The 24,440-nt window shown below is 37.9% G+C and overlaps 1 protein-coding gene across 4 annotated transcripts in view; it reads right to left on the bottom strand.

Annotated features, from left to right (window-relative positions):
- SMCHD1 (structural maintenance of chromosomes flexible hinge domain containing 1) overlaps window positions 1–24,440 on the bottom strand; it is a 90,777-nt gene that overhangs the window by 46,007 nt on the left and 20,330 nt on the right. For all 4 annotated transcript variants that reach the window (XM_080381363.1, XM_080381366.1, XM_080381364.1 and 1 more), the window contains 16 exons: window positions 23,188–23,270; window positions 22,950–23,080; window positions 21,019–21,133; window positions 20,774–20,893; window positions 17,727–17,893; window positions 15,450–15,543; window positions 15,018–15,228; window positions 14,075–14,192; window positions 13,788–13,971; window positions 13,088–13,285; window positions 12,844–12,957; window positions 12,277–12,383; window positions 11,957–12,039; window positions 11,680–11,793; window positions 7,308–7,385; window positions 7,105–7,224 (listed from right to left, as the gene is read on the bottom strand). In XM_080381363.1, coding sequence (XP_080237489.1) covers window positions 7,105–7,224; window positions 7,308–7,385; window positions 11,680–11,793; window positions 11,957–12,039; window positions 12,277–12,383; window positions 12,844–12,957; window positions 13,088–13,285; window positions 13,788–13,971; window positions 14,075–14,192; window positions 15,018–15,228; window positions 15,450–15,543; window positions 17,727–17,893; window positions 20,774–20,893; window positions 21,019–21,133; window positions 22,950–23,080; window positions 23,188–23,270 — 2,037 coding nt within the window. The remainder of the gene's footprint in view (window positions 1–7,104; window positions 7,225–7,307; window positions 7,386–11,679; window positions 11,794–11,956; window positions 12,040–12,276; window positions 12,384–12,843; window positions 12,958–13,087; window positions 13,286–13,787; window positions 13,972–14,074; window positions 14,193–15,017; window positions 15,229–15,449; window positions 15,544–17,726; window positions 17,894–20,773; window positions 20,894–21,018; window positions 21,134–22,949; window positions 23,081–23,187; window positions 23,271–24,440) is intronic.

Below are 24,440 nucleotides of genomic sequence, written 5' to 3'. Positions count from 1 at the left end.
GAAGAATATGCTACAAAGAACTCTTTTCTGCCTAAAGGGTTTGCATTCAAAGCCTCTAGTTTTGTGGAAAAAATAGGCTTCTGAAAGCATTTACTTTTGTCTTCTTCTTCTGGACATTTTAGCTCTACCTTCTGACCCTGTGACAAAAATATCCATTTTAATATTAAATGCAAAGGAGCTAAGTATTTTTGTCTTCCCCCCAACACCCCCTGTCCCATCCTCCTTATAGATAAAGCTCAGAGAATGGCTGAGGTTGGAAGAGTTCTCTGGGGGTCATCTTATCCAATGCCCCTGGCTCAAGCAAGGCCATCTAGAGCCAGTTGCCCAGGACCATGTCCAGATGTTTTTTGAATATCCTCAACAATGGATACTCTGCAGCCTCTTGTGCCAGTGCTCAGTCACCCTCACAGTGAAAAAATATTCCCTGGTGTCTGGAGGGAACCTCTTGTGTTTCAGTGTGTGCCCACTGCCTCTAGTCTTTGCACTGGGCAGCACTGAAAAGCACCTGGCCTTATCTTCTTCACACTCTCTCTTCAGTTATTTACAGACATTGATAAGATCTCCACAAATCTTCTCTTCTCCGGGTGGAGCAGCTCCAGCTCTCCGAGCCCTTCTTCACATAAGAGATCATAGAATGGTTTGGGTTGGAAGAGACCTTAAAGGTCATCTAGTTCTAACCCTCCTGCCATGGGCACAGACACGTTCCACTAGACCACGTTGCTCAAAGCCCCATCCAACCTTGGCCTTGAACATTAATGGGGATAATGAAACACTAACCAGGGATGAGGTATCCACAACTTCTCTGATTAACCTGTTCCAATGCCTCACCACCCTCCAGCCCCTTCATCATCTTTGTAGCCCTTTACTGGACTCTCCAGTATGTCCATATTTCCGTGTTGTAATGTAATGTGCTCGGGACTGGACACAGTACTCCAGCTGTGGCCTCACCAGTGCTGAGTACACCACCTCCCTCTAACCTGCAGACAACTCTCCTCCTAATGCAGCCTAAAATGCTGCTGTTCTTTGCAGCAAGGGCACACAGCTGGCCCTTGCCCACCAGGAGGACCCCCAAGTCCTTTTCTGCAAAACTGGTCTCAAGCCTGTCAGGTGCCAGCCTTTACTGGTGCATGGGGTTGTTCTTCCCCAGGTACAGAACTTTGTACTTCCCCTTGTTGAACTTCCTGTCTGCATTTCTCCACCCACTGAGGTCCCTCTGGATAGCAGCACAGCTCTCTGGTGTGTCAGCCACTCTTCTCAGTTTTGTGTCATCAGCAAACTTGACCTCCAGCTAGACTTCGTGCCGCTGATCACCACTCTCTGAGCCAAGCCTTCTGCCAGTTGTCAGCCCACCTCACTGTCCGCTCATCCAGCCCGTACTTCATCATCTTGTCTATGAGGATCTTCCAGGAGACGGTGCTAGAAGCCTTACTGAAGTTTAGGTAGACAACATCTACTGCTCACACCTCGTCTACCAAGCTAGTCATTTCATCACAGAGGGTGAATCCATGCTAACTACTTCTGATAATGACCTTGTCCTTCATGTGCCTAGAAATGGTTTCCAGGATTAGTTGCTCCACCACCCTGCCAGGGATCAAGATGAAGCCCACTGGCCTGTAGTCCCTTAGGCCCTCCTTGCCCTTTTTGAAGATAGAAGGGATATTCTTTCCTCCAGTCATTCAGGCAGTTCTTACAATTGCCATGATTCTTCAATTACTGAGAGTGGCCTCACAATGAATCAGCCAGCTTTCTCTGCCTCTCCCCACCCAGATCCTCTTCCACCAAGAGTATATCTTCCTTGCTCCAGACCTTCCATTGGCCTCTGGGGCCTGGGATTCCTGAAGTTCTCCTCTGCTAGTAAATATTGAGGCAAAGAAAGTGTTCAGTATCTTGGCCTTTTCCACATCCTGTGTCCCCTGCCTCATTCAACAGTGGGCCCACATTTACCCCAGTCATCCTTTTATCACCTCCTTATTTATAAAAAAGCTCATCTTGTTGTTTCTGACATCCCTTGCCAGGGATTCCAGTTTCAATTCCAATTAGACACTGGCTTTCCTAACCTCATACCTGCATGCTTGTATAGCATCCTTGTATTCCTCCCAGCTCATCTGTTTCCACTTTCTATACACTTATTTTTTGTGTTGAGTTTTGCCAGGAGCTCCTTGTTCATCCATACAGGCCTCCTGGAATTTTTGCCTGGCTTCCTATTCATTGGGATAGACTAGAATTGAGCTTGAAGAAGGTGGTCTGTGAATATTAACCAGTTTTCTTGGTCCCGTATTTTGATCCAGGGCCTTATCCCATGGAACTCCACCAAGCAGATCTTTGAGGAGGCCAAAGTCTTCTCTCCTGAAGTCCGGGGTTGTGAGCTTCCTTTTTTCAAGACTGCCTTCAAACCACATGCCCAAAAAGCCCCTCTTTGTTTGCAAGTATGAGGTCCAGCAGAGCACCTGTCCTTGTTGGTTCCTCTCTCACCCTAGTCAGGAAATTGTCATTGATGCACTCCAGGAATCTCCCAGATTGCTTATGCCCTGCTGTGCTGTCCCTCCAGCAGATATCAGGGTGGCTGAAGTCCCCCACGAAGACCAGGGTCTGCAAATATCATACTGCTTCTGGGTGGCTGTAGAAGGTCTCATCCATTTGTGCTTCCTGATCAGGTGGCCTATAGGAGACACCCCACGACAGTGTCATCCGTAGCTATTTGCTCTTTAATCTTTACTCATAAGCTCTCAGTTGGTTCATCATCCATCCCCAGGCAGAGCTCCATGTATTCCAGCTGTTCTCTTAAATAAAGGGCAACTTCACCTTCTTGTCTTCTTGGTCTGTCCTTCCTGTATCCATTGCAACATTCTAGTTATGTAAGCCATTCCACCACATCTCCATGACTCTAGGAAGATCAAAGCCCTGTTGTCTCTAACTCATCATGTTTATTCTCCATGCTGCATGCACAAGAGAGGCACCAAAGCATTCTGATTTACCAGAAAGGGTTTTGGTGATTTCTCCATAATGGTGCCTTGAATACATGCAAACGCTGCAGGTGAGCCCACTTCAGCACCATTTTGATTTTGTGATTTTTCTGTCACATCACTTCAGGCTCTTTGCTAGTCTGTCATGTCTATCACTCCCTCACAGGGCTGCTGGTAACACTCTTCCTCCCCCATCATTCCTAGTTTAATTGCAGTTTGGGTTTTTGCCACTGCAGAAAAAGGCAAAGGCACAGCATGGCAAAAGGGTTGAACAAAACTTCCTTTTGAACTGGAGACTGACAGCCAGAGACTAAGAGAAGATCTATTTTTTTTTTAATATATGTAGGACACAAATATTTCCATTCTTATGTACAAGCACGCTTACATAAAAGGGTGAGTCCTGCTGATAAGAAATTGGAGGATGTAGAATCTGTAATTAGCGTATATTTTAAATTAATTTAGTGAATAAATAACTACAGATTTTAAGATGAATTATGATATACAGAAACAGAAGTAGAGATTTTTTTAAAAAATCCTATGAAATCTCATTTACAGATAACATATTACTCCTTTATAATTTACAAACAAATCGTGGTTCATACTTCTGTACAGAAAGAGCAACTTCAAGCTAGTCTACAGATTTATTCTTTTCATAAATATACGCCTATTTTCCCTGGAAATGAAGTATATTCAGAAAAAAAAAAAAAACACTTCTAGAATCATTTAGGTTGAAAAGAAGCCTTATGACCATTGAATCCAGCTGCTAACCTAACACTGCCAAGTCCATCGCTAAACCATGTCTCTAAGCACCGCATCTGCAAGTCTTTTAAACATCTTCAGGGACAGTGACTCTGCCACCTCCCTGGGCAGCCTGTTCCAATGCTTCACCATCCTTTCAGTGAAGAAATTTTTCCTATATCCAATCTAAACCTCCCCTGGCACAACTCGAGGCCATTTCATCTTGCCCTATCACTTCTTACTTAGAAGAAGACACCAACACCCTCCTTGTTGCAGCCTCCTTTCAGGTAGTTGTAGAGAGCAATAGGTCTCCCCTGCATCTCTTCTCCAGGGTAAACAACCCCAGTTCCCTCAGCCGCTCCCCATAAGACTTGTGCTCCTCACCCTTCACCAGCTTTGTTAACTGAACACGCTCCATCCAGCACCTCCACATGGACACACTCCAGCACTTCAACATCCCTCTTGAAGTGAGTGACCTAAAACTGAAAGTATTCCAGGTGCGGCCTCACCAGTGCTGTGTACAGGGGGACAATCACCTCCCTTGTCCTTCTTGGCCACACTGCTGGCTCATGTTCAGCTGGCCATCAACCAGCACCCCCAGGTCCTTTTCTGCCAGGCAGCTTCCCAGCCGCTCTGCCCCAAGCCTTAGTGTTACATGAGGTTGTTGTGACCCAAGCGCAGGGCCCAGCACTGAGCCTTGTGGAACCTCATGCAACTGGCCTTGTCCCATCGGTCCAGCCTGTCCAGATCCCTCTGCAGAGCCTGCCTGCCCTCCGGCAGGTCAACCCTCCCCCACAACTTGGTGTCACCTGCAAACTTACTGAGGGGGCACTTGGCCCCCTTGTCTAGATCATTGATAAAAGATACTAAACAGCACTGGACCGAGCACTGAGCCCTGGGGAACACCACTTGTGACCAGTCCCCAGCTGGATGTGACTCCTTTTAACCCAGTGTAAAGTACACCTGCCCAAGCCATGAGCAGCCAGTTTCTCCAGGAGAATGGTGCGGGAAATAGTGTCAAAGGCTTTACTAAGGTCCAGGTAGACACCATCCACAGCCTTTCCCTCATCCGCTAGGTGGGTCATCTTGTCATAGAAGGAGATCAGGTTCATCAAGCAGGACCTGCCTTCAATAACCCCACGCTGGCTGGGCCTGATCCCCTGGTTTTCCTGTACATGCTGCACTATAGCGCTGAGGATGACCTGCTCCATAACCTTCCCTGACACTGAGGTCAGGCTGACAAGCCTGTAGTTCCCTGGATCCTCTTTCTGGCCCTTCTTGTAGACGGGTGTCAAATTGGTTAACCTCCAGTGAACTGGGACCTCTTGGTTAACCAGGACTGCTGATAAATGGTGGGAAGTGGCTCGGTGAGCACCTCTGCCAGCTTCCTCAGCACTGTTGGATGGTGTAGCCAGTTATTGACCATTTCCCCTTGGATTTTGGGGGCTTCATTCTGCTCCCTGTCTTTCAGTTCAGGGGGCTGGGTACCAGAGAACAACTGGTCTTAGTATTAAAGATTGAGGCAAAGAAGGTATTAAGTACCTCAGCCTTTTTCCTCATCCTTTGTCACTACGCTTCCTCCCAGCATCCCATAAAGGATGGAGATTCTCCTTAGCCTGCTTTTTGCTGCCGATATATTTATAGAAACATTTTTAATTGTCTTTTACAGCAGTAGCCAGATTAAGTTCTAGCTGGGCTTTGGCCCTTCTAGTTTTCTCCCTGCATAACCTCACGACGCCCTTGATAGTCCTTCTGAGTTGCCTGTCCCTTCTTCCAAAGGTGGTAAACTCTCCTTTTGTACCCGAGTTCCAGCCAAAACTCTCCGTTCAGCCAGGCCAGTCTTCCTCCCTGCCAGCTTGTCTTTCAGCACATGGGGATGGCCTGTTCCTGCACCTGTAAGATTTCCTTGTGGAAGAATGGGGAGGGGGACCCCTTTGCCCTTCAGAGTCGTCCACCAAGGGACTCTGTCAACCAGGCTCCTAAACAGACCACAGTTGGCCCTTCAAAGTCCAAGGTGGTGGTTCTGCTGATCCCACTTCTTACTTCTTCGTCAATCAAAAACTCTGTCATTTCATGACTGCTATGCCCAAGATGGCCTCCAACTGTCACATCACCTGCAAGTCCTTCTCTGCTCACAAACAGGTCCAGTGGTTCACCTTCCCCTACTTGGCTCAGCCATCAGTTCTGTCAGGAAGACATCTTCCACACACTCCAGGAACCTCCTGGAATGTTTCCTCCTCACTGTATTGTATTTCCAGTGGACATCTAGTAAGTTGAAGTCCCCCACAAGAACAAGGGCTAGTGATTTTGAGACTTGTCCCAGCTGCTTATAGAGTATTTCATCTGCCTCTTCATCCTGGTTGGGTGGTCTACAACAGACTCCTACCATATCTGCCTTGCTGGCCTTCCTTCCGCTGATGCTTAACCATAAACACTCAACCCTACTGTCACCATCATCAAGCTCTAGACAGTAAAAACACTCCCTAACATACAGGGCTACTCCACCACCTCTCCCTCCTTGCCTAATGCTTCTGAGGAGTTTATAGCCATCAAGAAGGGCTTATAAACAAAAACTAACCAGCCACTAACAGATAAATACACACAAATAAATTAGGAAATAAAATTAGTATCTTAAGAGGACTAGAGAAACTGGACCAACAAGGCTGTACCAGAAATGTGATGTAACCATACACTGTACGTGTTACAGTCTTCAACAGTGTCATTAAAATTAGAATCTATTAATTTTCTGGGGAAGGTATGACCAGTCACATACTATTTTAGGCCACATACATACATACCAGAATGTATGGCAACAAAGAGTAACATCAGACATATTTAAAAGTATTATTTCTATTCTGGTATTCCAGTAAGTATTTTATGATGGCTAATCCAAAGACACACATCCATCATAATTGAGTATGAGTTTAGTTTTGCACAAGATTAGTCTTTTAATTAAAAAAAACCCCAAACTTCAATCTCAACATGCATATTTTACATGCATAACCTGTTTTTGAATTACTTTCTGTGGTTTATGCATGAAAACTGGCCTAACAAATACTAGTTTTATGAAAGTATGCCAGTCACAGAAGGAAAAAGGGTGGTTCTAGTTAAGTTTTTTTTCTTAAGTACATTTAGGAAAGTTCACATCAGAGAAAAGCTTTTCATTCCAACAACACTTCTTTTGTAAAACTGAATGTATAGCAAAGCCAAAACATTACAAGCGAGATAAAAACCTACTAGGCAAAAAAATATTTTTTTGTGAAAATACTTCATATTTGAAACGCAAATGCTACCTTTTCAGTGCTGAAAATTACCTCTCAACTAAAACATTAATAACTTTGTTATGCAATGAATCAAACAAATACTAGAAGTAGAAGAAAACTGGCATGACTGGAATTCTTACCTACGATAGTAAATTTAAATACTTTAGATGGTAGAGGCCTTCCTGCGTAAGTGTCTGCATTACTTTCATTCAATACTACTTGCAGTTTCAAGGTATAGTTCCCAAGTTTCTGAAGGTTTTCTAAATAGAAACACAAATACAATCAGAAAAAAAAAAGAAGTAAAATTATAAATAAACTGAAAATATTGTATATGTGAACTTACCCATTTTCTTAAACCAGTATGGCCACTTGCCTCCATGCTGACTGATATGGGAAATTACTTCTTTATTCCCAGTAGGTGCTGCAAAACAAGTAATTAGCTACATGTATTCAGATTTAACACCATAAATTGATTTTTTTCAAGTATGACTATCACTTGTTATTAAGTACTATTATCACTTCTAAATCTAATAAATATAACTCAGCTTCACAATCAATCATGTTGATCATGGCTAAAAAAATATATATATATAAAATTCCCTACCTTATCCCATTTTAATTAAAAATTGCTAGCCCCAAACACATTAAATTGAAAGCAGCAGGTTTGTTAAGTTGAATTTTACTAGCTCTTTTGTTATATGTCCCCTGTTAAGTCTGAGCACTTGTAGGCTGTACACTCCACATTAGCAATTAGGCAACTTGACAAATGACAATAACAAGTTAGCTTAAATGGGAGCAATGGTTTAAAATACGCAGCTGACTGAAGGTATAATTGGGGAAAAAAGAACATTCCTTTTTTGCTCTAAATTATTGTATCTGTCTTTATAAACACTTCTGCAGCATTAACATATCCAAGAATAGAACACGCTGAAACTTTGAGGAAATTTTTTAGTGACTTTCTGTAACCTAAGATAAATACAGGAATAAGATTTATTGTTTGAAACTTCAAGAGACATTAATGTATTATTTTAAATATAACTTAGAATAAATCCAGAATGTGACTGTAATACGACTACATACATAAAAAAATACTGCAGTACAAATATACATTGTTCTATAGCTAAGTACACCTGTTTCAGGCCTTACTCTTGCACCAAATTACCCATGTAAGATAAAGTAACAGTCGTATAATTTCATTGGTGTATCTTTTTGAATGTGTAATTCTGGAATATTGGGTTATTAAAATAAATTTTCATGGTGTTTTGTAGCAAGAACTTATAAAATTTTCTAAATTGGGGTGTGTGTGTGTGTGTGTGTGTCCACCTTTGCAACAGGAAAAACATGCTCACATGAGAAGTTGTTTTCTCACTATTATTAACTACCAGTGTCAACTGCCACCAAGTTAAACTGAGTCTGTATAATGCAAGATGCACACCTTTGTTCTTATATTGCCCCAATATAGATAATCTAAGGTGGAAATTTATCTATAGGAAGCGAAGAATGTCTAATACTTCTGTGCATGGTGATACACAAAAGATGACAAAAAAAAAAATAAAAAAAATAAAAAGGTTGTTGGAAGAGAACAAACAAGAAAACATAACAGCCCTGCCTTTAAAAGCCAGAGTTCTGATGTTCTCTTCTGAAAGAGGAGACAATCCCAAGAGCAGTTCTGCGCATGAAAGTTATCAGGTATGCCCAATGTTGTGGTCTCTGTGATGAAAAAACATCCTGATGTTTTATTTGAACAACAGACTAAATTATTTCAGTGGAGCCACATGCAAAGATTTAGAACTTTCTTGGGAATATCTCCAGTATTTCCTGTAGTAGAGGAAAAGACCTTCAAATACTTTGTATTAGTAGTGATTAACTAACTCTCCTCTGTTGTTTCGTTAGAAAGCACCATTAGGACTTCCTAACCACCATGTTCTTTTCTTGGCACTTCCACAGAAACATATTTATTAATATTACCAGTATCCCTACAATCACTGCAATATTGAAGGCTGCACTTGGTGCAAACTGTGTACTGCAAACAGCACAGGAAACTAAGTTTTTATAGATGCTGTAAGGGTTTTGGAAAAAATACAAACCTGAGGCTAAATTATTAAACTGTAGTTTTTTCTCCTCAAGCAGAAACAGAAAAGAATTCTCATTCATTGTTGCATTTATTTATTTTTTCACTACTGTTTGAAACCTTTTGGAAACAAATATTCTTCTAGAGATAAAAGGTACCTTTTATTCACAGAATTACTATGGCACCAATGGTTGCTTCTCAAAACGAACAAGGTTTCCATGTATAATATTCTGAAAACAACAGATGTCCCTGCTATGGTATAATATAAATCCATGGAGGGTACAGACAGAGCAAAAACATCCATGATTTTGTTTCAAATGACACATTAATAGCCAATAGCCATAGCTTTCCAGAACTGAGAATTCAGCGGTGCATGTGTGAAAGACACTCATCTGAACAGCATCTCCCATTGTGGTTTACAGGAGGGATGTGGCAAGGTAATTGTTTGGTCAGAATAGTCAACTAAGTTCTAAAACAAATACTTCAGTGATGAAAAGAGTTTGCTGAAGAGCTCAAAAACCTGTAGAGATGCCTCACTATTGCCACAGATTGTCTGCTTCAAGTATGTTAATAGAGGTACTCGCAATTTAAGTGAGTAAACAGGAGTGATTAAAAAATAATCTTCTAAGACAGAAATGCTTATTTCTCAGCCTCACCTTAGACAAGAACCACCCAGGCATGACTCTGGGAAAAAAAATTCCCAGAACCCAGCTTTCCTGACAGCCCCCTTGCATCAACCTTAACCTGAAATTTTACTGTGAGCCTTAGAGAAACAACCAGGAAAACACCCAACACATTGAAACCAGCAACTCCCGCAAAATCCTCACAGCCCTGTTCTGGCAGTCCGTGCCTCCCTTTGGCAGACACTTTATCCTACTCTTTCATTTGGTAGCCCCCTGATCCAACTACACCCTTCAGCTTTCTCTCTCAGCTCTAACCCATAACCCCAATCTTATTTTTTTGCCAAACCTTACAAGCCCAACCCCATCATGGTCCAGATAAATATTCCAGCTGTCTTTCCAGCTCTTGCTTCCCCTGGCCAAAGCCTGAGCGAGACGCTCCTTCCACTGCCCAGACAAGAAGTTTCTCACATTCTAGCTCTCCTGATACCCCATCCCTTCCTTTAGCAGCTCCTTTTACCCTTAATGGACCCCTCACAGGTTTATCATTCTCTCAACCCTAATTCAAATTCTAGTTTTGAGTTGAACTTTGTATAAGGCTCCCCAGTAACAGGCCAGATAAAGTTTCTCATAGTTTAACTCTCTTGGCAGTCCACAGAGTATTTTGCCAGGTATTCCACTCTTCAGAAAAGAGGAGAAATTTCTTGTACTTTAAGATATTTGCTGTTGGCCTTCATACAGGTGTGAGCTTTACGATATAAGAATATGCCATGCCCAAACTGTCATTTACAGGACATATTCATTGTTCTGGTGAAGAACAGGGGGATTACACTGGTGATTCCTCAATTGACTGGAGACAAAATTTAAGACAAAAAGCAGTAAAAACAGTTGTAAGTACAAATTTCTGTCAATGAATCAAAGTGGTCTGGAGACACGAAAGGTGTAATGATTTCACTGATCAAAGGCAAAGGGCAATTTTTTTTTTATTGCTCCTAGCAACAACAGAAACACCATGCCTCTTTCAAGTTTATACATCCTGAAGTCAGGATGGTCTACCTTAGTTAAGGTTGCAGAACACTGATCTGTCCCCCAGGCTGTTGGCAAATACAATCTAATAATCTGTATTATGTGAACATGTTTTTTTTCAATTCCAACTTCTTTATGTCCCAGCACACTGGACAGGCACAGCAGACAGTCCCATTAGAAGTGCCATTAAAATACCACGTGTAGTCTTAGGACTTTTATACTAAACTGAAGCTAAGATACTTTCATTTGATTTCTTTTGACGTGTATACACTACAGTAAACTCAGCCCTTCAGAAAGGTATTTTTACAACTCTCATCAGATAAAGGAACTGGATTTTCCTATCGTATATGGAAAATAATCAACAAGATCTTAAGTTTCTACAAATTTCAGATGTATTTGACATATGCAAGACTGGAGTTTTCAGAGCATGTAGTGTTCTGTGTTCCAACACACAACTGTGTAATTTCAGCTGCCTCAGACAGAATGTAATTCTTCAACAAATGCAATGTAAGAATATCAAGTGAGACTCCCATAAAATGGAAACCACAAAACAGTAACTCACAAGAAACTTGATTTTTTAAAATTCTGAAGTGTCTTTACATTAGGTACTAAACGTACCTGGTCCCTACTTTTAGGCAGCTCACATGAATAGCTATGTTAAAGAAACATTATCCATTTTAATCATGTTCTTATGCATATTAATGGATGGCCTGAAATTGATAGGCCCTCCTTACATGTGACAGAAGGTACAATCATAATGTAGCATTAAGACATTAAACATTTGCGATTGAAGCAGCCATCATTTCATGAAATGTGGCGTTGCAGTACTAAATATTCCAATGGGTTATTGTTCTAATTTTATCAGCTATATCCAACCATATAGCAAGTTCTAATATGTATTTTATACATACATACATATATATGTAAGAAAGAAATACATTACCCATTATGCATTTTTAAAATTATAAAGACTCTGTTAAATATACTGAAATACTTACAATGTAAAATAACCTTGAGTTCAACAAGAAGTTTCTTTGAACCTCCGTGGCTTGTACCTGGAAGTTTTTGCATTGCTTCTCCTTTTTTATTCAAAATTTCTATTCTTAACGCTCCTGTATTTAAAAGGAAAAATGATGGACTTTTGAAATACGCTGTGTATTATAAGTGATTGGATATTCCTGTATGCTTGGGGTGTTTTCTTTTAAAAAAAACATAATGTATTTTTAAATTGATATTTCACTTTTTAGCATTTGGAAGGAAAAAAAGAAAACATACCTATTGGAGTACCAGCAAATCTTGTTTCATTTGGTAATAACTCATCTCCTTCAGGCCATGTTACTGATAATTTGTCAGGAAGCCTAGTGAAAAAAAAAGCACGAACAGTATTTCTGTGAGTTTAAAAAAAACAGGGTAATTTTAGTAGATTTAGTAGAATGTACATGAAGTTACTTTTTTTGGGTGTGGAGGGTAGGGGAAGGGCACGTGTGTGTGGGACTCAAACTACTACTTGGTTTAGAGTTCCTTTTTTTTTTTGTTTCTGAAGTAATACTAAAACTGTTAGGAACTCTATAGGTAAACAATGACTTATAGCTTACCTTGCCATTTCATCCTCTATGTATTTTTTAACAGCTTTATCAGACACTGTTCTGTCAAGTTTTGAGATTGGAATAGTTTTCATTTCAGCATACAATGCCTGAGGTTCCTGAAAAAAAACCACAAACCCAAACCTGAGTGCAGTTATAAACAGTTGGATTATAATATATCAGAGAAGAAATAGCTCTCTATCAAGGGACTAGACAAGTTGGATTAGACATAATGCAATATGGTAACAAATACTACCTGATGACACCACAAGAGACACTTCTAAAATTTGCTGAAACCACAAGGGTTAAGAATGGACGCACAGCATAGTACTAATACCGAATGTGACACCATTTTATATGCAAATGTAAATAAATCAGATTTGTGAACAACAGTTTTAATATAGTTACATTAGTTTTAATGTAACTGAGTAGTTTGATTATTTCTAGATTGCTGAATCTCAAAAGAATACCATAATTTTCTACAGTTATTTAAAAGTCGTTTAAGCAAGTCTAACCCAGGATTATGTTTAGATTCCTCAGGCATAGCAGGTGCGCAAATCCTTTCCATGCTTGTCTTACCAAAGCAATTTGAACCTCTCCTCCAGTGGCAAATATATCCCCATCATGGTCTCCATACAAAAAAAATTTCTCAATACTTCCATAAAATATTGGAAGAGTCTTAATAGTTTTCACCTGTAAACAGAAGACAACAATTAACACCAATAAATTACTCCTGCATCAGATTTGCATTTTCCTTTTATAGGGTTCACATACTCTGTTACAAAACAAACAAAACCCCAACATCAGTGAGCAACTAACTTACCAGCTGTCCAGTTTTGTATGTTTTCCCATCCCACTCTATCGCAGCATACACTGTCCAAGGGCTCTGCATTCTTTTGGATGGCAAATCAGTACGTGTAGTTACTCCTTTAAAGACTGTGAACTTTATCTGTTTGTCATATTTTTCATGACAGTCTTTGAGCCACAAAGCAAACTCTCTGTCAATTTTCATTCGCTGCTCCTATAAAAGATTACAAAATAAATACATATTATTAACGTATTACAAAATTTAAATCTGAATTCAGAAGTATGAACAATTGTAAGAGTACAGTGGTATTATACTAACAAAAAAAAAAAAAAAAAAAAGGATTCTTCAGCTTGGAAACATTACAAAATTCTAGTGAAGCTATACTTAAAGCCAGAGAAAGTGTTTCCCCCAGCACCCATACTTCTCTATGAAAAGTCCTTCCAGAAGAACTGTCATGTAAGAACTAGAAAAAAATCATTGTTTAAGAAAACAAAAGGAAAAAGACTAAATCTTATTTTTTCAGATTTCAAGAGTCAGCTTTACTACTCACTAAAAGTGAGAGAAGCGTCTGCTACAAAGTCCTGCCCAAGATGAAAGTTCTTCAGCAACCAGGCAATATTCAGTGACATGAACAAATGACCGGTAAGTAAAGGTGTCTATACCATATCCATTAAATTTTTTCAAGAAGAAATACTTAACAGAATAAAATTATTACCTGTCCATTGAAGATTCTTGTGAACAAAGTATTCTTATCTTTCAGCTTCAGCTCCAGATCCATGAAAGTGAGTTTGTTCGTGCTGACCTGAAACTTATCATTGGTAAATAATGCACCAGAAATTCTGTTGTAGCATTCAATTGGTGCCAATCCTCTCTTCTTTGGAGGAGCACACCAGTCAAAACTTAAAACAAAAGGAAAAAGACATTAAAATTCCTTTTTTTTAAAGAGAGGTTTACATTATAGAAACAGCCTGGTTTACATTGTAGAAACAGACTACCACTTACTCTTCCACAGTTGTGTATGGTATTAATCTTCCATTCCAAAAACAATCAAAAATAGGTCTTTTTCCTCTGGCACCCTTTTCTACTATAAAGCAGTCTTCTTCATCATCATCACTTAATTCTTGATTAAAAAAAAGACATTCTTCATGAATAAATTTATTTTTAAAACTAATTTAATAACAAAAACCAGAGCAGCCTAAATACGGATTATCTGTATTCATTAAGTTAGGCACAGTAGCAGTACACAAACCTAGGTATATATAATAGGAAGACTAAGATTTTTCTTCCTCTTTAAGAAATACCAAGCAGAAAACCAAATGAAAGCTAAGGAAAAATTTAAACCAGGGTTGAGCAACATTATAAAAACTACCAAATTTGAAAATATAAAATTTGAATAAATATTACTTTTTCCTCTTAGTTCTTCTAGTATCATAAAATCATAATTAAACTCAAGATTTCTTTTGTCAAAAAAACCAAAACATCATCACCAACATATATTACTTTAAAACTCTAGCATCTGAAAACTCATCAACACTGTATAAAACAAGTTTTAAATTAAGGACTTGGACTACATGTTGTCCTCTGTGATATTCTGATGTTAGAATCTCTTGAACCAAACTGCTGGTGTTTCACTGCTTTCTTGAAGCAAAGATCTAAGAGTCAGGCAAGTGGAAATGTTTTAATCTGATAGCATTCCATAAGAGTTTATAGTTTGAAATCAGATGGCATTATGTCAAAGATGAGGTTTACATGAATGAGTTAGCATAACAGTCTATCTATTCACAGGATTTGTTCATCCAAAAGGATGTGAACTTTTCTGTTCTGCCACAATGCAAATCAGGTAATAATTTACACTTAAATTGTTCTAGTTTCTACTTCATTCAAACATTTCAAGTAGGACGATTGCCTATAATAGAACTGAAAAGCAGCAAAACATTTCACTCACTTGATGGAAAACATGGATCATCAGGGTATGTTTCTTTATCATACAGGAAGGGATGATATCTGATGACGCCCTCCACTACAGCTTCTCCTTCAGCATGTGCCTTAAACTCAAAACTATCTGCTGCAGTATTTATATACAACGTCTGCATGTCATCTTTGATCTCCCTAAGATTTACAATCTTTGGTATTTTTCCTTTTTCAAACATTGAAATCTGGAAAAAAATAAAACAAGTTGATTCTCCTTAGACCAAAAAACCATGCAGTAATCAGCATGCGTAACATGTATTTTAACTGTTAGCAAAATGAATTAGTTCCTATGTTGCAATGATAAAAGTATTACTTTTAAAAAATGAAATTACATTCCTATCTTAAAATGCACGATTAAAGAGAAACAGGCACATTATGAAATAAGTTGCAGTATAAAATATCTTACCTGAATGTCGATGTTGTTGAAGGGGCTTATGTCTTTTGTTACAGCATTAGTTTCATTTCCTTTTGGTCCATGAATATAATAGTGATAGATATGTCTGAAATACATTTTAAATTAAACATAAGCCTCAGAAAGTGAAATCTAAAATCTGTCCCTTATAATTTTAAAAAATCAAGTAAATTTCTATTTTTATTAAAATGTAACTGACTCATTGCATTTTTATATACCAACTCCATGACAACACGTACACTTGGTACAGAAGATCTACTAATGGGAGCAAGTGACTCCTTTTCACTCCTTTCAACTCTTACCTCCTTTGTACACCATCATAATAGGATTTTTTGATAAAATAATTAGAAAGATTACAAATTGGAAAATAATACATAAACAAAAAAACCTGACTGTTACATGACTACAGATTCTTTACATCAAAGTGCAAGCTAATAAAATACTGTAATTTGTTCTGCACACTGGAGATTAAAAAGAACTAGAGCCAGAAAACTTTCCACACTGTTTCTGGTATCAGTTTAGTATTGATCATCTAATAGTGATGGAAGCATTTAGCAGACAATCACCATCCTTAAGTTATTTACCAAAAAAATACAAATCCCACATTCAAATATAGGCAGCAGTCATGAATGTGACCTGCATATTAGAAATAATTTTCCTATTTTATAATGGCACTTTTGCTCATCTAAGAAACTCCGAAAAATCCACATGGTCAGATAAGATTGTTTTCACAGAATATATAGTTTGAGAAAACTGAGGAACTTAACCCCATTTACTACAACTTTTCAGCAAGCTAACTAATTCTTCTAACTTCAAAGATTAAGTCCTTAAACCTCAGGGTGGTAGTTTGCAGAAAAATAAGATTATACAAGTCAATGGGACTGAATGCATGAAGGAAGTTAAATGCACCAGCAAGTATTTATAATTGCTTTGCTTCTGACATCCACTGCACTAAACGCACCCCAAGGACAAATCTTGGTTCCCAGACAGAAGTTCTTCACAGTCTCATTGCTCGGGACTTTAGAGCACACTGGTATGCCCAAACTGCTTAACATTTTGTCTGCATTTCTTTCAGACTTCAAAAGGTGCTCTCATGGCATTAAGACATAATTATTTTGGGGGTTTATCTCCCCTCCCTCCACTTCAAAGCATTCAAAACAATATTAGGGCTCTGCTGTAGCCTATTAAAGCAGAATGAAACTGGTATTATGCATGTGTGGCAAAAGGCATGGCAGAAGGGTATGTGGTGTTAGAGGGGAAAAGGCCATTACAGCTGAAATAGCGATGCAGGACTGCCTAGCACTAGGAAGGTAAATCTGATAGGTTTTACTGTAATAGCTACAGGGCATATAATTGAATAATTGCACCTGGGTTTAATCTTAAATGGAGGCAGTTCTTCCGCTTCAAGAGATCGCTGGAATGAACTAACACACAACTAAGTGTGGGTGTTTACCGGAACAGCACCTAGAAGCTAATGAGGGGCTCAAGTTCTCTGTCAGTGTAGATGTACCCCTATGTTTTCATGAGGTTAAAAAGGGTTTCAGCCACCACAAGTTCCTACGTGCAACACTGAATGATGTTTCATATAATATGGTATTATCTAATCCTTATATTAATCCTCATATTATCTATTATTATTAGATTACAGGTACCAAATATAAAATTATAGCTTGAAAAATCAAGTTCTATGGTTTGTCAGATTTCAAATCTTAACAGATAGAGACACACAATTCACAGCTATCAGAGATTTTCATATCTCCAGGCTCTGCAGGTCCACTGATGATGCTACCATGGTACTGAGTGGACAGTATCATGTATTGTACTCCCTCTTAAAATGGGATGAAGTAGCAGCTTTTATGTTGTCATTTTAAGAAACTCAAAACATCAAAACAAAACGCCTGCAAATACAAAGCTACATATCAACGTTAGGAGCGCAGCTTTGAGGAAAGTAACTTATCAAGTTATTAATAATTATGTATCTAATTACATTAATCATAACACTGTTAAATTTAATAGGTTATTAATAATTAGATCTAATAATTATGTGTCCGTTATCAAGTCACACTGAAACTGATGCTTGTCAACATCTTTCTTTGGATGGGGGGTCCCATTCAGTTGTGCTAGTTTCCATAAAATCAGTTATCTAGGAAGACTAATCGTGGCATCAACAAAATATGTATCAATAGCCTTAACAGGGATAAAGCCAATGACCAAGTACAAAAAGGAAGTATTCTGACTTTGTTAGTAGTCCACTTTTAAATCACAACTTACGCCAGCTGCCTTGTCCAAAGATGAAAGTAGTTTTTCAAGTACTGCATGTGGTCTGGTTGTACACCTGTAATGACAACTGCTGTGAAACTCTTTTTATCCCTTTCTTCTAATATTAGATTATGAAGAAATCTTTCATCATCACTTGTGATGTGAGTAGAGTCAGATGGCTGCAAATAGTAAAATAAGCACATAAATAACAAGAGTTTTGAAAAGGATTGAAAAACAGAACAGGAAAATAATACAGAACGCATGATGCTAAGTATCACAAAGGATTAATGCTTAAAATAAAAGCTTCCAAATTGAAGTCAACGAACTGAGAATCTGACATCCCTGATCCAGTTAATTTTCAACTCACTTTCATCACAGCATTTGAAGTGTTCAGTCTAGAAATGCATTTAATCATGTTTAAAAATGCATTTAATCATGTTTAACGTGACACTGTGTGATATCCATGTTCCTGTGCATCAAATGTAACTATTATGTGTACGAGACATATGTCTTTTTTAAGAAAACCAAGCCAGGAAAAGAAAAAAAAAAAAAAAAGCTATTAAATGGATAGGCTACTTTCTGTAACAGAAATTGAAGTGGAAAAACATGCTTTTGCTATGAAAGAGAACAGGTGAATCCTCAGTTCTAGTTGAAATATCCAAGTAATCTCATAGAAAGAGGAACTCCTGATTCCAGAAAGTCCTGATTGTCTTTTCCTGGATAGATGCACTTTGCTCTTATGATAGGTTTCTAAGCTGCATAGAAACACAGTGGTTGATGTCACGCTTCATTCTGGACCAGCAGACAATCCTTTACATTTGGTGCACCCCGAAAAGAAGCTACTTTTAATATAAAGATTGAGATCTTATAGCAACTGAAAGCAACTGAGAAGACATGCTTTTCCAAGCTGTAGTGAATGCAGCCTCATGCTTTATTTTGCAGGAAAGCAGGCAAAAAGGAAACACATCAGTAAACTGTGAAAGGCTATACCTACTTAACTGCAGGTGGTGAAACAGTTAGTCAAGGGTGTTCTGTTAAGACTTTCTCTCCCCAGGGAATCAAAGAGCTCTCCTTAACCAACAGGATAAATTTAACCAGTTGTGGGAATTTTCATCAAAACAGACTGCAACTCTTCAAATACTTTTACTGCCCAAGCATAGCCTCTTTTAAACCTAACAGTCTTGCTGATTTCATCTAAGCAAGGGGCTTTTTCTATGCTAGTGATGAGATGACAAGTAATACAAGCCAGAGCTGCTCGTTCCTCATCTCTATGGTTTGACCAATGACCTAGAAGCTACACGTTGATGCTAAACAAGTGCTACAGATGACAAACTACCATGGCACTTGCCTCTACATTCCTAGCATCCACCTAAACTAGTAGTATTTACTTGTGTCAATATTAAACAGTCCAAGGAAGTGAGTGCAGTAAAGACAGGTGCTTATTATCCATCAACAGATATTGATAGACTGGGATGCCATTTCCCTTCAGTGTTTTGGCCTTGTTCTAGAGTGTCTTAGGTTTGGTATTTATTAAATCTTGATTTCTTTGGAAAAGTACCTTCCTTTACCAACTGAGTGCCTCCAAGATTCAGTTATTGTTCTCACATTGCAGTAATCCATTACAACTTCTATTCCTGCCATAGTATTCTCTTGCTCATTTATGTGCAATGCAGGCTATTTTTCAAGACATTAAATAAACAAATTAACACATTTAATTTCACATGAATATAACTAACTGGCCCGGCCATTTGAACCATTCGTAAAAATTTCCTAGACCTGAGCTGTTTATCCATTACCTCCACACTTTACTACTTCAGTGCTTCACATCATTTCTTCCCTCTTGGATATTTACAAGTTATTTTCTATCTCTAGTAGAACATCACTTGCACTTTTTTTAACTGCATCAGCTTAACTTTCATTTTATACTATCAACACAATTTTTCAAGTACTTCATTGCACCACTCTTAAATTCTTTAGTAGCATATCTAAGCATCTCAGCTAGTTCTCTCCAACTAATGTCTGTAAGCTTATTTTCTACTTTTCTATCCCTCACCCCGTTTTTAACATCAAATGGGGGGGGGGGGGGGGAACCATTTGTGCCCTCTACAAAAAACAGATTTTGTCTGCTTTTATTTTCAGTTTCTATTTCTGTAACTCCACCTTCTCAACTCTATTGCACAGAGATTAAAAACAGAATTTTTACATTCCTAGCAATTCATTGTCACAAGTCACTTGACGCAAGACTTGATAAAACTGACTCAAGACTTGATAAAACTGACCCATGGTAAAAACCTTATTTACCTCCCATTCCTTTCTCACCCATACAAAAGGCAAAGAACACTCAAGATATAACACACAAGATATGGGCCATAATCAAGGTCTGATTACCTCGTCAGGTAATCAGCAGCCATTTATGTTCCCATCTGAACCCTTAGCTGTATCTGTGCCTTTTATATTCTTGCTCAAAAATGTCCAAAACAGTTCTTTTCAGTTTTCCTCCTTAACTTACAGCTTTATCTTGAGCTTTTCTTCTTCTTCATGAAAACCATTAGGACTGTTCATTTTAGTTTTCACTTAAGTAGTCCATTTCTTTTACAAAATTAGTGAATAAATGTGAAACAACTGAGTTTTGTTGATTTGGCTGGACTTTGCTCCAATATGCAGTTAGTTCTTCTACATAAGCACAGCTTGTTTCCCTAATTCATTCCTTACAGCTTCTAGGAATGGATATTTTATTTCATGTTTCATACATGACAAAACAATTCCTGTTCTTAAAAGGTATTTTGAAATATTTTTTCTTAACCTAGTATAACAAACTATATGGCATTTCTGTCCTTTAGGCTAAACTGAAAAGAGAAAAAAGAAGAATCACATACAAACAAACCTTTATGATATGGTGCCTTCAGGTTTCCCATTACTTCTTTTTACACACCAGGGTGCAAATGATTCAGTAAGATGAAGACATCCCAGTTAAGTATTACAAGTATATTACATAGTGAAATCGTGTTAACCTAGGAAGGACTTCCAATTAAAAAAGAGAAAGTATTAAGGCTATTTACCTTTCTGTTTCGAATGTATCCGCTATATATTGCTTCTTTGTTTTTCTCCTTCTTTTCAAAATCCTCTTTAGAAAGGACAAGTTCATGAACATCCCAAGATTCTGCAGGTTTGCTTATCATCTGAGTTTATGAAAGAAATTGTTTAAAATCAAAATAGGATTCTAAATGGACATAAAATGGTTTAATATTCTGATTAAAAATAGGATAATAATAATCTGATAATGCAAAGACTGACGTTTACTTACTCTGGCAGACTGTCCAACGAAGAACACCGCTTGTTTGCCTCCAACTCCAAAATATGAGATATCACTGTTTAAACTACGAGGCAGTGGCAAAGGCCGTACATATCCTGAATGATCACTGAGAGTAGAAGTGCCTTTACTAAATTTTCTCAAGACAAAAGTAATTTTAAGAACCGAAAGACATTTTTGACCTAAACAGCTTGTGTTAAATTCTTCCTGCTGTCACTTTATTCAAAAATCCTTCACCTTACACCTACAATTGCAATGTTAAAATATATGTGCCTAAAATTCTTGATGTATTCTTTTTAAAGGAATGACAGAGTAACTATTTTCCTAAGTTATCTTATAGGACTTTCTGTCCCTTCTAGCAAACCAAATATTACTCAGTCATACAAGTTAAAAATTTTCATCTGAATAACTCGTTTTGCTTATTACTATGTACTAGTTTTACACTGAAGTTCAGATCAAAGAAAGGAAAATATCTGGCAGGGAGAACCCAACAGAAAAAGAAATTATTACTCTCTAAACTTTTCTCCATTGTTAACTGCAACAGGAACATGGTCAACAGGTCTGCGCAAGAGATACTGTGGTAACAGCAATTACACACCATTTTAATGGTAGAAGGTAAAAGGTGAATCCCTCAGTGCTCTCCCTTGGACCATAGCAAGATACTAACTGTGAAGCTGCTGCAAATGAAAATGGCTTACAAAGCAAGCCTGATCTTTCTGACATCACCCTTTCACAGAAATAATTTCAAGTCAGAATGGGAAATAATGCCAACTAACTAATAAACACAGTTTTGGAGAGACTACATATACCATCAATAATTAAAGTCCATGTCTTTTAAGTTAGCTTTGATGTATGAACAGTCTTACCTAGTTTAAGTAAATAGTAGGATAAACACGTTTTCAAATTATAGCAGTCCCAAATGAAAACAAGGTGTAGATGTTATCCTGGTATAATTTACAGCTATGCTCCCATTGAATGGTATCAACCCATAGATTATACAGGTAGCTTAAAAATACTATACATTTCTACTGTTCCTAAATTCACCTATAGCAATTTCAAGAAGTAGTGAATTTCTTTGCAAATTACTAGACGACTCAGAATCACTTTTTACACACTTGTCTCCAGCTGTTCTACTTGGAGATGCTTCCAATATAAAAAAACACCCTCCTCAGCTATATTATCATTTTCCACTACCCTGTTACTTTTTACACTAGTTTTTTCATAGGATAAATCAGTTATGTTTGAGGCTGTGATCCTCATCTTCATTTACTGTCCTAGGCTTAAGGCATTTAAAAAGTGACTAAAGTTCAAGAACCGTACATAACTGCTTCTCTGGAATTTTCTGCACTATAGAGTTAAGTCTGACTGTGCAGGTAGAAGATTTCTTGGGAACAGACTCAAAACTGTAAAACGAATTCATACAAGTAGCAAAATCTACCATACACCTCCACTTCTTCTTTAAATGCAAAGCATTTATTCTGCCTAGCCTCCTTCAAAAAATACAGGCATCTTCAGGTATAGTTTTGCATTACATTGTACATGATCAAGATACAAAAACCCACCCAAACCCAGCCCTAAACCAAAACCCTGTATCCGTTATAAAACATTCTAAATGTTACAATCCATTATAAAAAAACCTGCAGAATATAATGTCCCTAACAATATGTAGGCAAGTGAAAGACAGTTTAGAAAAGGCCACAAGAGTAATAAAAAATGTTCTCAGAGTATCATAACATTAGAAAAGCAGTTTTGTGTTATGAAGCTTCTCTTATTTCCTACCTAAAGAAAGTACATGTCTATTTATAGGTAATCATAGAATGACAGGTTTTAGCAAAGTGTTGGTATAGAGATTTGCCTTAAAATGATATTCTGTGAGCCTTTGCATAGTTTGCTAATCATTGTAAAAATGATGAAAACTTTCTAACCTCTCGAAGTCACCTTGTCTTGTAAACTTTGACAATCTATATACAGCCCAGTTGTTAAGCTGTTTAGAAGTCATTCCTCTTCCATTATCAATCACAGCAACAGCTGGTTTTCCTTGGGAGTCATCAAATAACTGTTTGGGGGGAAAAAAACAACAAACAAAAAACCAAAAACCAAGGAGCACCAGGAAAAAAAAAATACTGCAAACTACGCCTGAAAAAAAGTAAAATTCCATCTTACCAATTTTATCTGTATGCTCCGAACACCAGTATTTTGGGACGTGGCTGACAGAGAATTGTCAACCAACTCAGCAAGGGCAAATGCTAAAGAAATTGAAGAAAAATAACTCTATTAACATCTTGTTCTCAAAAGACAGCGCTCAAAAACCAGACACACACTCACAGTAGCTTCTTCTGAGCAACCAGGACAATACATTCCCTAAACACAGATAAGAACTAAGCACCATCATACCCATCAAAATTATACAACATCTTGATTTAAAAAAATAAAATATAATTTGCATATATACTTTATAAATTGTTTCATCACTTAATCTCCTATTTCTGTTGATGGTAATAACACAGTTACTGGATGGAACAGTGATGAACTAACAACAGGCTCCTTACCACAAAACAGACTTGTTCTTTTCCATGATTAGGAATAAATTTGTATAATTCATATGAAAGTCCAAAGTATGTCAGAAACTGACTTTGACTTCTTAAAATACTATGGGGAGAATTAACTCACTGGAAAAAACTGAATGAAAATGTTGCGCAACACTCCATTCCAAAATAATAAGTTATTTATTTACAAAACCCCCACAAAATTCTAAAAATGGTTGAAGAATTTAGTGAATGGTAAATACAACCAAAATTCTGTCAGATATGTGGCATTACACAGCAGAAATAGTCAGCCAAACTACTTGCAAACTTTGCTGTTTCTAAACATTAACACTTGGAGCCCTTATGTAACTAAAGGTAGAACCACCGAACTTCAGTGAAAAAATGCATTTAATTTTGGACAATAGCATCAAACTGGAAAAAAAATACAGCATGTTTGGATTAATTCACCATGATTGATCAGCCGTAGTCAAAAATGTTTCCATGCAGTCTCTCTGATAAGGAAGTTGTATTCCCTACAATGTGCAAAGTTCTTCAGAATGTTACAGTGCAAGTTACACTGGCCATACACTTCAGACATGCAAAAGAAAACCCTTGGGTATTAATATTATACAGCAACACTGAAGCATTTGCCACTTCCCTCAAATTGTTTTTGAAATGTAAGTACAGTTCTCAGTTTCTTTGCAAATTTCTTCACTGCTAACAACAGGAGTTGAGCATCAGTTATGTAATCCATACCTACTATTTATTCCACATCAAAGAACAATGGCCCTTCATCAACACGTGAAACGGGTTAAGCATGCCCTTAGATGTTGTAAATAAAGAGCATCAGCTGCAGTACACTTAGATTCAAAATTGTTATTTGCTCTTACA

The sequence above is a fragment of the Falco punctatus genome (assembly GCF_963210335.1).
Source record: "Falco punctatus genome assembly, chromosome: 3".
Lineage (NCBI taxonomy): Eukaryota > Metazoa > Chordata > Aves > Falconiformes > Falconidae > Falco > Falco punctatus.
Note: the sequence above shows the minus strand (reverse complement) of the source record. Positions and strands in the feature narration are given on the sequence as shown.